The sequence below is a fragment of the Eretmochelys imbricata genome, chromosome 8 (assembly GCF_965152235.1).
Source record: "Eretmochelys imbricata isolate rEreImb1 chromosome 8, rEreImb1.hap1, whole genome shotgun sequence".
Lineage (NCBI taxonomy): Eukaryota > Metazoa > Chordata > Testudines > Cheloniidae > Eretmochelys > Eretmochelys imbricata.
The window spans coordinates 84,422,436-84,438,101 of record NC_135579.1 but is presented as its reverse complement, the minus strand read 5'-3'; the positions used below and the strand labels follow the sequence as shown (position 1 = coordinate 84,438,101).

At 39.0% G+C, this 15,666-nt stretch overlaps 1 protein-coding gene across 2 annotated transcripts in view; it reads left to right on the top strand.

The window, feature by feature from the left end:
• Nucleotides 1-7,197: 7,197 nt before the first annotated feature.
• Nucleotides 7,198-15,666, top strand: part of ST6GALNAC3 (ST6 N-acetylgalactosaminide alpha-2,6-sialyltransferase 3) — a 103,905-nt gene continuing 95,436 nt past the window's right edge. Inside the window, exons 1-2 of one of the 2 annotated variants that reach the window (XM_077824741.1) lie at nt 7,198-7,226; nt 7,710-8,111. In XM_077824741.1, coding sequence (XP_077680867.1) covers nt 7,201-7,226; nt 7,710-8,111 — 428 coding nt within the window. In that variant the 5' untranslated portion in view covers nt 7,198-7,200. Of the gene's footprint in view, nt 7,227-7,689; nt 8,112-15,666 lie in introns of those variants that run through there. The other variant, XM_077824742.1, reaches the window with a different exon arrangement.

Here is a 15,666-nt window from a genome sequence, read left to right as displayed (position 1 = left end):
CCAGTCACCCTCCTGCATCTGTAATTTGGCAAACTAAATTCCTAGATAATGGCCCATTATTAATGACAAGTACTGCTAATAGGAAGTTATTAGAGGAAAGTGAAATCAGAACAGATCTTCTGCATATATTATATATTTTAGTGCTATCTGTGGGCATTTACTATAAATACAAATTAAAACCAGTAGTTGCAAAATAATCTCCCCTACTCTCCACCAGTATTTTAAATATGGGTCAATGTCTTTCTGAGCCATAGTCAAATAAAATTTCCGGGTTTTTCCCCCCTGATAATTGACTTTGTTCCACAGAGTGACAGTGAATTCTTTGTGCAGATATTTATTGCTAGGAGGTTGGTCTTCAGAGGAATCAAAGAGCTGTTATGGAGAGTCATCTTGGCCTTGGTTGTCTTCAAAAACCTCATTCTATAGTACACTCTGTAAGGGAGGATTATGTGCTATGTGTTACTTTAAATTGTACTGGGCTACAATGTGAGATATCAGATGTGAGAAATTATTTTTGGTCCTCTGATATTGTGATTCATTCACAATTCAGTCCATGCACTAACAGTATGTTCCTTCACACTCTGTATCCTTGAGCTGTAACTGACATTTTACCTCCTGGTGCTTTGTACTGTTTTTCTAGCAAATATCCCTGTATAAAGAAGAAAGAAATGTTCATATCTGCCTGATAAGTAAAACATATTTAATTTTATCACTAGTATCTCATGAAAAAATCAAAGAGTTACAGTGCAAAGGATAACTTTATAAGACAACTAAAATTGTGGCATTAATTGAAAGGAGGCTCTAGCTCCAACCTGTTTCACCAGTACCATGTATTCTTTGGACAGTATTGTTGCAAACATTGTAGAATGTTGCAAAAGAGCTTTAAGCAGTTTTTTGACAGATGCCATTGCATGTTGAAAATTGATTATTTTATGTTTAGAGTTGTTAATGCAATTTGTTGTAACAACTTCTTACTTAAATTGTGTAGTATTGTTACCTTTATTCAGCACAAGACCCAACCAGTCCTGCAATGCTAATGAGGGCAAATAAGCAACATAGTGGGTGTTAACATGAATGAGTTATTGGCTTCAGCATGCACCAAGAAAGCATTTGTCTGGAACAATTCCTGGCTTTTGATATCACAGCCCTATGATATTCCAAAGGCTGTATATTTGCAAATGAGTGATAGATGGAGTTGGGCAAGCATTTTGGTTATTTACAGCCATAAGCTAGAACATTTGAATGAAATTAGGCATGTTCTAGAAAAGAAATTTGTTGGGTTTTGCTGGATGAAAAGTTCAGCTTTCTATGCAATAGTCATTTTAATGCTGTAACTTACTAAGTGTCTCTGGTTTTTGTTGGCCCTTTTACCTTTTCCTGGCTCCACTCCACTTTTTCTGACTTTCCTATAGAACATTTATTTCTTTGCCTGTTTCATTTTAAGTGTCTGCTCCCTCTATTTTTCCCCTTCCCTTATATTCCATCCCTTTATATCTCTTTGTCTTTCTAGCCCTACATTGTACTGTATACTCTACATTCTCCTTTATATATTTTCTCCCAGTTCTTGCCTAAAAGTCTCTCTCTCTCTCTTTCTCTCTCTCTCTCACACATAAACCCTGTTTCCATCAGTCATCCACCAACACACTTACCTATAATCATACCAACACCGCCTTGCCCTCAGATATAGGGCTAGAAAGGGTTATCAGCTACCTAACAACCAGGGGACCAAGCTAAGAAGATGATCCTACTGACCAGGGAAAAAAAACAGTTAATAGTTCCAGTGCCTATCCCAGCTGCTGCTCAGAGCTTTCTCAAGCTCTAACAGAGTGAAATTTACCTGATTCTTATCAGTTTCAAAGCCGTCCATGCTGTTCCCAAGGGCAGTGGCAGACACTGATGACATTCCTGTCAGCTGCTGTTAGGAAAGCTGTAAGCAGCCGCAGAGGAACTGGAGCCGTCTGTCTGCAGACTCAGAAAGATGCTACTGTTTACACTGTGGTTTTCATTTGGAAGGTTTTCTTCATAATCACAAGGGTAAAAATGGTAATTTTTTTAAAACAAAAGGCTTATATTCTACAGAAGATAATGGCATTCATGGGGAAAGCATCAAGTGTGTTCCGAGCCCTGAGGCTGCCTGCCCTGTACAATGGCAGCGTAGCTGTAATAAAGTCATGCTGCCAGGTTTGCCCACAAAACACAGCAACAATCCATAAAATACCAGTGCCCTCTTCTAGCCAAAGTAAAGGGGATGATTTGGCCCTTTTAGGGTATGTCCACACGGCAATTAAAAACCTGCAGTTGGCCCTTGCCAGCTGGTTCAGGCTCAGGGGCTTTTTAATTGTTGTGTGGACATTCAGACTCGGGCCAGAGCCTGGGCTCTAGGACCCTGCAAGGTTGGAGGGTCGCCCGAGCCCGAACATCTGCACTGCAATTAAACAGCCCCTTAGCCTGAGCCCCACAAGCCCGAGGCAGCTGACATGGGCCAGCTGCAGGTGTCTAATTGCAGTGTAGACATACCCTTAAAGAACTGTTATCCATGAATAATAGTCCTGTGGCAGCTAGATCCATGTCTGGAACAAGAACCTTGTGATCCTTCTTTATTCAGCCCTTTGTTGAAAGACTATTCCCATTAGGAAACTGTTTTACCTCTCGCCTCCAACTCATACAGTTCAAATAAAAACTTCCTCTTGCACATGTAGTAACTATGCAAGTACAATTGACAGAGACACACACCTAAATAAAATACCCTAGTCGCTTGTGTCTCAGGAACAGCATTATAACAAAGGGAACATTATGTTCTATATCATTTAGAAACTGAGACACATGTTGACACATGGCTTATTTCAAAATACTGTCCAAATGTTAAAATGTTTATGAATTTTAATATTACATTTTATGAAGACACAGACACAGCAATGCCCTGAGCTAGGAGCCAAATCAACTGCTGGAGTTTTAAAAAAAAAAGCAGGAGGAAAAGGGGAACAACCATGCAACCACAGTATAATCAGATCTGGGGCTGCTTATTATTATTTGATGTTAGTTATAGATTATTATTTTTATATGGTGCTCCTGAGAGCTATCAAATTGAAAATTCTGGTTTGTGAACACGCAAGCAAATTGAGCATTGCCTCTCTTTCTTTCCTTTAAATGTGCTGAGTATTCTCTAGGAGAACCCTGGAAATTCTTTGCTCCCAGACGTCTGCAGAAAGTGACTCAGCATAGATTAAAAACAGCTTAGTTAATCATTATTGAAATATGGGAAAAATTAAAATACATTTTTTGCTTGTAAAGCACAGAAAAGCAATAAAAACAATGCCAGACGGTTAATGCCTCTTTTGTACCTTTCATTTGAAAGACCTCAAAAGAACATCAAAATGAATAAAGGCAAAATCTATTCCCTATTGGCATCATTATACATGTTTGTATCCTTTAAAACTAAAACTCTAAAGACATCCATGAAGAGTAGAGGAATAAATGGCTCTGAAATGAGAAATGTATCTCTGGAGCTTTGTTCAACTGGCTTTGTTAGAATTCACTCAAATTGGACGATTACAAGAAAAGATCTCATTTGTTTCAGCATTGGGGGAATAAATTAATATGTGGTGAACTGCTAATAATTGTCCCTTTATATTTTACATGTGTATTGTCTCCAAATTACAAAATTACTTTCTCATTATTAAAATAACAATGGAAAAAATAAATCTGCATTTCCTTAACATCATTAGTAATTGAGTCAGGAGGCTGACAGAGTAAAGCACAGAGGAGAGGTTGAGTAGTACACTGTGGTACACTCAGAGTCAGGGATGTTTTTGCATATCTTGGGCCAAATTCAGCTTCATGCCAGTGGGAACTACATCTGCTTAGCTCCAGGGCTACATTTGGTCCCATCCGTGAGTAAATTTGGCTGCATCTCGTCAGCTGTAGTTAAGATTGCTCATGACCTTTTTTCTAATTCTCCTTGTTTCATTATTTAATGACTTGACCTTTGATTCTGTGGAGCCACTTCAGTGCTAAGTACAAAGATTTAATAACTAGAACTGGCTGATAAGTGACCTTTATTACACAGACATTTCTCTTTGTTAGAGAAACAACACTGTTTTGCAAGTTTTAATTCACAGTTTTAATTATCTTTTCTATTGTCTGTAAGCTTGCACAGAAAATTGAAAGGTCAAACATTTCATTTTCCTTACTGATTAAAATGCAAGTGCTCCTCAACTGTTACAATGTATCATTCAAAAAAGATGGGACAATTTGTCAGAATCATGCCCAGCTAACATTGCTGAGGAGTTTTATATAGTTCTGGGAAACAGCACAATGAATCATTTTTACAGAGGCAAAGCAAATTATTGAAGATAATAGCTCAGAGAGACACAGAGACAACAGTGTTTAGGGACTACAGAAGTATCTAAATAGAGAGGGTGAGAAGAAAAGGTGAGTGGTTGTCTGTGGTCATTTGTTTTCTTTAAGTAATATAGTATCTAGATATTATGTAAATGTATTTAGGATTTGTGGAAGTTGCCAGATTATACCTTTGATTTAAGTCTTTTAACTAAAGAATATATACAGTATCGGTGCAGGCTTCTACGCACTGTCCTGCCAATGTACCTCAGCCCTGACATGGGATGACCAGCTCTAAAGGTGAAGAGGGCATTTTGTTCTCCATTCAGTTCAGTTCTTATCTTCTCTGCTAAGGTTGCCGACAAGCTAGTGTTTAATCATGATAGTATTTTTTGGGATGTAGACACCTATACATAGTCACTGCTAAGTGTAGAAAGGTCATCAATGGGGTAGGTTTTTGTAATTCTCTCATCTCCATCTCCCCCTACTCTCCCTCCCCATTTTCATGCACCTGTAACTAGAAATGCTGTCCCTGCTTCTTTCTTCTCTTTGTGCATATGACACCCTGGAGTTTTGCCACTGAGTTTAATGGAAAGAGGATTGGTTTCATATAGCTCTTGGAGGGTTAGTAAAACACAGGAATGGTAATATAGCATATTGAACCAGAAAAAGAGTTATAGAGCAGCTGTACAAGAATTGTTGAAACCATCATTCTAAAAGGTGACAATTATAAATCAGGACAACAGGTTACTGGGATACTTCCACAGAGGGCTACAATATACAATGAGTGAAAACTGATGCATATTCTGTAGTTAGACCACAGAGGGTCTGATTCCAAGCTATTGAAGTTGATTGAAAGATGTCCATTGATTTGGATCAGGTCCACATGGAGTGCTGAGTTAAGTTTTCATTGACTTTCCGTGGAGCTGATTGCTTTTAGAAAAGATGCAAATTAGAACAGCTCAGGCAATTCCATCTTTTAAAAATATTCGTTCTGAGAAAGGCTAAAGAGACTAAGCCTCTTCCTGTTGAAAGAAAGCAGATTGCAAGGTAACCTACTAGATAAGCACTCCGAATTATGAAAGGATTTGATAAAATGGAACACGATAAATGGATCACAACAAAAAGGTTAGAAAACTGAGGGACACCATTGCAAGTATAAGTGTATGACTTTTATTGAGGCAGAACAGTGAATAGAAAACATGGAATAAATTTCCAAGTGAGACCATCAAATCAAACAATTTAAATGAGTTTGAGAGCGCTATACATTTTAATGAAGAAGGAAGGACACTGCGAGAAAGCAATAGCATGAGGCTGAGACAGTTTTAAACAGGACTAGATTCTTGAGCCAAGTGATCTTTTCCCCTCCAGCAATTCCTTGTTCATTAGTTGTTAGTTTGAACTTTCATCCTAAAAAATATAAATTAATCTACCGAGACTGCAACAGTCATTTCATGCTCGTATATGGGTTATGCTTATAGATTTCTTTAGTTCATCCATCCATGTACTCTCAAAGTATTTTAGGGACGATTTCTGTAACTAAGTGGTAAACAGAAAGGTGGTTGTGTTCAGCTGCATCTCCTGGGATTTCATTCATGCTGCCAGAGAGCTATTCAGGACAGCTCCCAAAGACTACAAAATGTACAGCATTTTCTAAAGAAAATATTGTTGATACTTTTGTGTGCAGTCAAGCATCCTTCACTCCTAGTGAAATGAAGAAAAGACATTTTAAAAAACAGCCAGAGCACACCAATCATTCCAGCACAAGCCTTTACATCTGTGTTTAAGATTACTTCAGGGGCCCGGTGGGTAGAACCTTTGTTAAGTTACGTATTTGTTACACATAGGAGGCACTGTTATTGTTATCATTTGGCCCTCTCCTAACCTGTTTGTCAACTTCTGACCTCACCATTTTCACATCTATGGCATTACAGTTCGTTGTCACAGAACAGATTGTGACGTCTTAGTTGGTTTCTTTCCAAGTCTGCAATTGTCAAATGTGGCTGGGACACGGATTCACATCACTGAAGTGAAAGGCTCCCACTCTGCTGCTAGCCATCCTTTAGAGGGGCAGGTAGCATGCCATAAGGCTGATGGCTCAATACTCACTGGTGTAAGAAGGCAATGGAGACATTGACTGCCAGCAGAGAGGAAAAGAAGAGATCAGGTCACTGATCAAAGATAAAGTTGGAGAGGATCCATAACCTTGGCTATGGGATGGATGAAGGACTAACATCAGCCCGGGTTCACTAAGCATCTGTAGACCTGGCCAATTCTTGTAGAACTGGTCTGCATTCAGGTGGATTTAGGATTCTAGATTCACATGTCACATGCTTGAATTACATATAGTGCTTTTCGTCTTCTAGCTGTTTATAAATATTTAGGGCTCAATTCTACTCCTCTTGGGCATCAGGGGATTGTCTCACATGAGTCAGGCAAACAGTATGTGAAACAGACTAATTCCCCCCAACAGTATGTGAAACAGGCTAATTCCTCCTGTGAGGTAGGAACCTATTGCTATTCCCATTTCATGCAGAGAAGCAGAGTCAGAGAATGTGCTCAGGTCCACAAAGAGAGTCTGTGAGAACCAGCATTAGAAGGACTCGGGTGTTCTTGGTTTGGGATCTGAACCTGCACTATTGAATTGAATGGAAATTTTGCCATTGACTTCAGTAGGCATAGATCAAGCCTCTAGCTCACAGGTCCATAGTCAACTTGTATCTCATTGGCTCTTTCATGGGACATAAGTGTCCTCGGAAGAGAACCTGTATACATATAATAATGTGCTCCAGACATAAGGAGCTGTTTTATAAGGGCACAGGCACATTTTCCCATATATTCATAGGCTCAAGCTACAGTAGAATGCCTGCTGGAGAGCCACTTCAGAGCTGACTTTTATCACAGATTAAATATCCATTCATCCAAACCTATCGATGAAATATGCAATCCGTGCACAACTACATTTCCTTCATTCTTTTTTCTGTTTTTAAATCTACTACTGACAACAATCTCTTACAAGGGAACAAAACATCCATCTAACTATTATTTACATGTTTCTTATTTCAAATTCTTTTTAATTGAAAGGAAAAAATATATAGTGGAAGACACATGATTACTTTCCAGTTGATTTTGAAATGAGGAGAATAGAAGCAGAAGATTAGTGTGTGCTAATTCGTTTGGTAGAAAAGGATCTCATTCAGGGCTTAGTAACTATAGACTTTACTGCCCGCTCCTCTACACAGGAATTGATGTGCTTTGAGAGAAATCTTGCTCCCAATTTGTTGGACTATTTACTTCTTTTAACTAAATTTTCCATCTCAATGTGTAAGACCTGTCATCTGTTTTGTTCTCTCTCTCTTTCAGCCTCTCCAGCTAGACTGTGATGTCTGTGCCATTGTTTCGAACTCAGGTCAGATGGCTGGTCAGAAAGTGGGAATTGAGATTGACCAGTCTTCCTGTATATGGAGAATGAACAATGCTCCCACCAAGGGTTATGAGGAGGATGTTGGGAAGAAGACGACCATACGAGTGGTCTCACATACCAGTGTTCCCCTACTGCTCAAGAATCCTGAGTACTTTTTCAAGGAAGCCAATAGCACGGTCTATGTCATCTGGGGGCCTTTTCGAAACATGAGGAAAGATGGCAATGGCATTGTGTACAACATGCTGAAGAAAGCTGTTGACAGCTACCCCAATGCCAAAATCTATGTGACAACAGAAAAGCGCATGAGTTACTGTGATGGGGTATTTAAGGAGGAAACTGGAAAAGATCGGTAAGTCCTGCCTGTGAAGAGGTACTCTGATGTTAATGACAAAAGATAGGCAAGAGAAGGCCATCTTGCATGCCAGCTCTTCAGTGAGCCCCCAGATATGTTTTTAATGGATTCATATATGTTTTTGACTGTTCCGGGCACTTGATGAGGTAGCAGACAGGCCCCATTTATCCCACCTTTGCTACCTTCTGTTATTTCCGTTTTTGTTGGCCTGGATCCCAAAAAATATTGGATACCTTCCTAAAGCCTTTTCAGAGCTGTGTGTGTTGTTTTCAGCTCAATTTAATATTGATTAAATTGACATGTTATTCAAAGAGGGGAGGCCTACACATCATTCCTACACATACAACCTCAGGACAAAGGGAAGAAGAGGTCGTATATTTACCTCTCTTGTCAAGATACTCTGTCAAGCTTTACCTCAAATCCAAATAATTCTGTTTCAGTTAAAATAGATGATCAGGCATATCACCAAATGGCTAGTGTTTCTAGTAAAATTATACTAAAGTTATATACCACTGGCTTGTGGAGAACCATATGTGTGATTATGCTGCTCCAAGAGGGTGCTATATGCATGATGGAAGGTCAGTGAATTCCCCGTGTAGAGTAGAGAGTGAGCTCTACAGAGGCCATCTGCACAGCAGCATGTGGTGCTGGGGCTAGAGAGGGCTGAGGTAAGATTGGGGCTGGAGGATCTGCCAGGATCTATCCCCATCCCATCCATGGAACTGTGTGCTGGGGGAAAGGCTTCTTTAGTCCTTCACCCTGCACTTCCTGCATCCCCCAACCACATACGCATTAGCAATCAAGTAACATCCCTATGTCACCACAAAAATTGTTTCCTATTATTACTTTTCCACGTAAAACTATTAATTAAATGTATCGTTAGCTTCATTTAATGTGATTTGCCGGGGGAAAAACAAGGAAAGCAAGCATCATGTCACCAGCTGGGACTCCTTGTACCCCAAGACAACACTCTACAAACCACTGGTGGTCTGCGGCCCACAGTTTGGGAACTACTGACATGCATCATCATTTAAATCCTCAATACGTGTTTTGTTGTGCTGCTTCATTCAGGGGTCTGGGTATGATAATGAAGGCTATTTGGGATCTGTTCTGCTTACTGAAGCAGCAAAGAGCAACAGCTCCCTGGATGAGAAAAAAATGGCTTCATGTATCATGTCAAACTATTACGATGTTGATACAGACTCTTTCAGGTACCTCAGCCAAATATTCCTTCAGTTCCTAGGAGAAACATCAGCGCTTGCTTCCAATATTAGTTTAAACAGTGCTCAGTTTTTACCATGTTCCAAACAAGAAATTTGGAGGGAAACCAAGTTCTGCTCAACTTTAAAAATATACAGCGTGAGTTGTAACTGGATTTATTTTGGGTTTAATCCTAAAGTACTGCCTTTACGTATGGTGTACATTCCCAGTGCATAGTAAGATTACAACAGATTTCTAGTTTGTTAATCTTTTAGTGAGCTTTCTGTTTCTATATTCTGTTGATGTAACGTCTCTTGAGGAAATTAATGGGACTTTAAATGTTCTCACCATAATAGTGCTCGCATTCTATTCTCAGAGTTATGAAAAGTATCAAACAGGCATGGTGTAGCCACTTATAGGCAAATAGATTCTGCTCCTGCACCACAGAAGTTAGTGGGAGCTTTGCCATTGATTTCAATAGGCATGGGATCAAGCCCATAATTTGTCTGTTTACAGTTCAGTTATTGGTCAATGGAAGAAATGGGGCTAGACCCATTATGGATTAATAGCAAACAACCTTCCTATTTTCAAAATGAAGTAATTTTTGTTCTACAGGGACAGCATAATATCTTCTTGAAATTGGCTTCCTGGATCTGGAGATTGGTCTTGACACACAGTATTGTGAATTTGGGCAGAGGCTTGGTCATTCAGGGTGGTGTGAGAGTTCATCCACTCTGAGTAATTGTTGTATATAAATAATATACATTGGCAGACATTCACAGTTTTGTATTAATGCATTTTAGTGGCACTGCCCTCTGTAGTGCTGTAAATCTGACAGTTTCTCGCAATACTTTACTGCACTTTCCTATATTATGTACATAGAGTCAGATGAAAGGAGAATTTGAAGCACATTTGAAGAAATGCCAGCCAATAACTAAATTTTACATCATTATATTCATTTGAATCCAGGTGAGTAGTTATAAAGGCAGTTATAACTTTCCCTGTACTTTAGAAATGTAAGGGAAAACCTTATAAACTTCACTTAAGGTAATAATAGAGAAAACTGTAGTCTCCATTAAAGCAACAGAGTCAATTTTGGTCTGATAAAGTGCACTGAGCAGCTCTAAATAGGTTTTAATTAGCTGCTGCCAAAGCTGCACCACCCTCAGGGATGGGTACAATTAATGAAAACTAGCAGCAAATAGATCAATGTTACCAGATGTTATTGCCTTAGGTGAAGGTGATGAGGAGGAAGGGAGTGTCTTTTAAGGATCATTTAGAAAACAGTCTGCACTGAAAGTCACTTTCAGAAAGCAATAATATAATGAATCCTGAGTTTGCTAATATCACCTAGATCAGTCTAATGTGAACTCCATTTCTATCTATACTGCAAACAGCTCAGATTAACAACTCAGTGTGGTGCATATTGTATAGTGCCTTCAGCAAGATGAGTTCCGCAATCTGGGGCCAGCAATGCTGCAATAGTGTTCCTGTTCAATTACACACACAACCATGGGACCATCAAATGGAGTGGCTGCACAGTCAATGATGCACACCAGTGGTGATATTGGTTACTACTGGTATGAAATTTTTTAAGAGAGAAACCTAAACTAAGCACAGCTTAACCTGGTGGTTTTATTCATGGTTTATACATGTAACAACATAAAAAGCTCCATGATCCCAGATAGAAAACGTATTTCAGTGTCCTGAAATTCTCATTAAAAGTCACAAAATAAGAGGACTCTAAAACCTGGCCTGTTTTGTATGCAATTGACTTCCCATACACACCACCTGAACTCTCTATTACACTCATACCCACACAATTCAGTTCAGTGACACTCTATTGGCATGATTAGCTATGCAAGTGTCCCTAAAAAAGATCCAATGGTCCATGTTTTCAGCCAGGGAATGCAAATAAAACAACTGCCCCCACCCTGCCAAAAAAAAACCAACAAACCCTCTGCTCCTTAGTTTGAAGGGTTGTTTTTTGTTTGGTTGTTCGTTTGGATATCTTGGGTAACCCCTAAAGCAACTAAATGGCTTTTGTGCTTCACTTTCAGAAGTTCTCAGCCGCCTCTGTGCTTGTGCCAGATGGTGCTGCATATTAGGTTGTGAGAAAGCTGTTTTATCATTTGTGGCAGAGAGACGGATCATTCTGCTCACTTACTTCTGAATCTTGATTCAGAATTTGGGTGGGGTGTTCAACCTGCTATTTTGTGCAGTTACTTGTTAATTATTTATTATCTTGGCAATATATGAGCCTTTTATTATAACGCTGTCATTTAGCTCTCTCAAATTATATTCATTTACTGTTCAGATTGACACTGTTAGATAACTGCAGTCATCACAGCTCACCTCAACTAATATGTGGTTCTCCATGTGTCTGATTAATCTATACAAAGCCTGAGCTAGTGAGGATATCACTGAAATTAAGCAACAAAAGTACATCATGTTGCTGCCACTTATATTGTTTACTTCATATAACAGTCTCGCCAAAGTAATGAAGCTAGTAGTGGGCAAATATCAGTGCTTTAAACAATTTCCCTGGATGTTGGCTTGAATCAAATACTGGATTGCTTGGAGCGTGTTTGTGCCCCTTTTGTATTTGCTTTCCACAGATACACTAGTTTACCATCAGGAATTGTCAAGGTTCCTTCCCCACTTTGAACGCTAGGGTACAGATGTGGGGACCTGCATGAAAAACCTCCTAAGCTTATCTTTACCAGCTTAGGTCAAAACTTCCCCAAGGTACAAAATATTCCACCCTTTGTCCTTGGATTGGCCGCTACCACCACCAAACAAATACTGGTTACTGGGGAAGAGCTGTTTGGAAACGTCTTTCCCCCCAAAATACTTCCCAAAACCTTGCACCCCACTTCCTGGACAAGGTTTGGTAAAAAGCCTCACCAATTTGCCTAGGTGACTACAGACCCAGACCCTTGGATCTTAAGAACAATGAACAATCCTCCCAACACTTGCACCCCCCCTTTCCTGGGGAATGTTGGATAAAAAGCCTCACCAATTTGCATAGGTGACCACAGACCCAAACCCTTGGATCTGAGAACAATGAAAAAGCATTCAATTTTCTTACAAGAAGACTTTTAATAGAGATAGAAGTAAAGAAATCCCCCCTGTGACATCAGGATGGTAGATAACTTACAGGGTAATTAGATTTAAAACATAGAGAACCCCTCTAGGCAAAACCTTAAGTTATAAAAAGATACACAGACAGAAATAGTTATTCTCTTCAGCACAATTCTTTTCTCAGCCATTTAAAGAAATCATAATCTAACGCATACCTAGCTAGATTACTTACTAAAAGTTCTAAGACTCCATTCCTGGTCTATCCCCGGCAAAGCCGCATATAGACAGACAGACCAGACCCTTTGTTTCTCTCCCTCCTCCCAGCTTTTGAAAGTATCTTGTCTCCTCATTGGTCATTTTGGTCAGGTGCCAGTGAGGTTACCTTTAGCTTCTTAACCCTTTACAGGTGAGAGGATTTTTTTCTCTGGCCAGGAGGGATTTTAAAGGGGTTTACCCTTCCCTTTATATTTATGACAGGAATACTTGTGGAAATAGAATATGTTAGGCCAGAGTTACAAGAATCGCTTTCTGAATATTCTGTATGTGAAGTTGTGAATATTGCTACTGGAAACCTGGTTCTAAGAGCTGGAGTCTGCAACTCAGGGAGTACAAACAATAACTCGTGACCTATGTGTATGAAGTAATATATTCTAGATGGATTTTAAAAGAAGGTTTTTTTGTGTTCTGTGTGCATCTCCTCATAACAAAAACTGTAAGGAAGGTGAAAAATTAAGTTACCTCCTTCTTCTGTTTTGAATGTGAGGGGATTGTTTTAAGAGAATGTTATTTTTTTACAGAACCAGGTAGACGTTTTATTAGATAGTGGAAGATGCCTACAGATCATAACTAAATAGAAAATATACAAATGTTTGAGTAAACATTTTTTTTTGGGGGGAGGAGTTTTTGTGGCTTTTGTTCAAGTATATTCATATCCTCCAGACCTAGGCCCTGAGCCTGTATCATTAAAGCCAATGGGAACTTTGCCATTGACTTCAGTGAACATAGAAGCTTCTAACCATGTTCCTTTCTACAGTGCCAGTGTTCCAGACACATGTCTCTGAACCTGTCCTGAACCATTCCTTGGCCCCTCCATCCTTTTGTTTTATAAAGGAATTTCTTCAAAAAAGATTAATGGCTTTGTCCATCTTAATTCATATAGTGACTAACAGTTTCATTGTCAGTTAAGACTCCTTTATTACCTGAAAAAAGCAAGGTTATAAAGCATGAAAGCTTAATGAAATAAATGGATTGTTCATTATAAAACACTTAAATCTCAACCCGTATCACTGGTTGTGGTCAATCACAGGCCTGGTAACAACTGTTCAGGAGTTTTATGCTCTCTGTATTTACTCCACCATGAACTGATAAGATGCCATTTGCTTCTGAATATGCTAGATTTATTCCCTGTAGCCCATTAATAGCTGCATTTATGTTTCTTTATGAAGATTTTCCTAATTAAGATAAACATTTTTCTCTATTAGGCAGATGGAACACAATTGAAGGAGCTCCTTTTTTATGAACGTGCCAGTAAATCTGTAAATACTACATAAAGCAATAGCAATTGCATTAAGAAACACAGCAATCACTGCATATACCAATTATGTAGTAAAGCTAAATTTTCTAACAAAAAGTTGATCAGAAATAGCTAATATTTTTGTGATAAAACTGTGGTAGGGAACGGATTTGTGTGTGTGTGTGAGAGAATGTACTGATTTTGTAATTATTGTTGACCCGAGCCATAAAATTATTTGTTGTTACCTGATGATGTAAGCCAAGCATTATATCATAAGTAGATACTTGATCTTCCTCTGTGCATTTTCCCCTTTCCTTTGAATGTATCTGTTGATTTCTGAAGAACAAAATACCACTTAATCTACTTTTCTGGTTGCTCTCTTGGTTTTGGCAAGCCAAATATTAAATCCTTATTGCAGTATGGTTCATTCTCTTATCTACATGTGCCTTCCTCCCACAGCACCCAAATTTTCTATCACTGATACCATAAATTCAGCTCTGCTGGTCATAGCAACATCGGGAGTGCTAGCATGGAGAAGGTCCTGTCTGCAGTTTTGCCGACTCTGAGAAAGGTTAGACAATATAGTGGTAAATATGCCAGCAGCCCTAGTAGCCGTGTGTACTCTAGCTCTCCCACCATTGCTTCTACTGGTGGAGCTAAGTGATAGTAGTAATTGTAGGAAATTTGGGAGGAAAAAGGTTAGTATAGGCACAGCTTATATGGAATTTTTGATATAATTTGTTGAAACTTCGCTGGACCGACTCCCATAATATTTCATGACTTTGCAGCTCACCATGGCGAAAATGATTTTCCTTTTTAAGGTGCCTAAATTAGAGCCATAGGAGTTGTTTAAAAAAAAGGGATAAATTCAGATCTTTCTCAAGAACATAACTTTGTTGCCAGGTGAAATGCAAGTGTCCTAAAACCGTAGTCGTTGTTGAAAGTCTTCGCTTATCATAATACATAATACACCATGATACAATAGCTGAGATACACTACTTAGACTAGAAGTTAAATGCAATATCACAATTACCTTGGTGTGATAACTGTTGGTTATTGTGGGCTTCTTAATGGCAGTCACCTGAAGTGCACTGAGTCACATGTAGCATTTATGCTTCTATAGCAACAACTTCATTCATCTACAGGATTTGTTAAAAGAAAACTCACTGCAATCAAACAAACTGCTGAGACTCACATAAGGAATATTTGTTACAGAAATGCCATTCAGGCCTTGAAGGCAGCCCATCATGGGAGCAGGAAAAACTGACAGAAAAGTGTAGCTCTAGATAGAAAAGGTTGTGTTTGATCTGACCACTCATTAATCAATCAGGTTCATTCCCCAACAACCAGTCAGGCTTGTGTGTACACCACAGAAACTTTCAGTGATGATGTGAATAAGGGCTAAAAGTGACCTAACTCCAACGTTTTTGGGGGATGTACCTGTTGTACCAAATCTACAGAGGATCCACCTCTCTACCAATCTTTGTGTAGACAGGCAATGGTTGAGAAGAAAGATTGCTCAACAACGAAAGCTAGAACTGCCAAGGAAATAGGTTAGCCAGAGCCCAATTCAGACTTTCTTTTAAATTCAGACTTTCAATTTAAAAATGTCTGAAGAGAAACTAAACAAAACTACACTGAAAAATCAATGGGCATAAAAACTAATCCTGTGTGAAACTTCACACTTATTGTCCACCTATTTCTGGAGAAAAACAAGAATTTATGCTCCATTTTAGAATGCAGCCCTAACTGTGA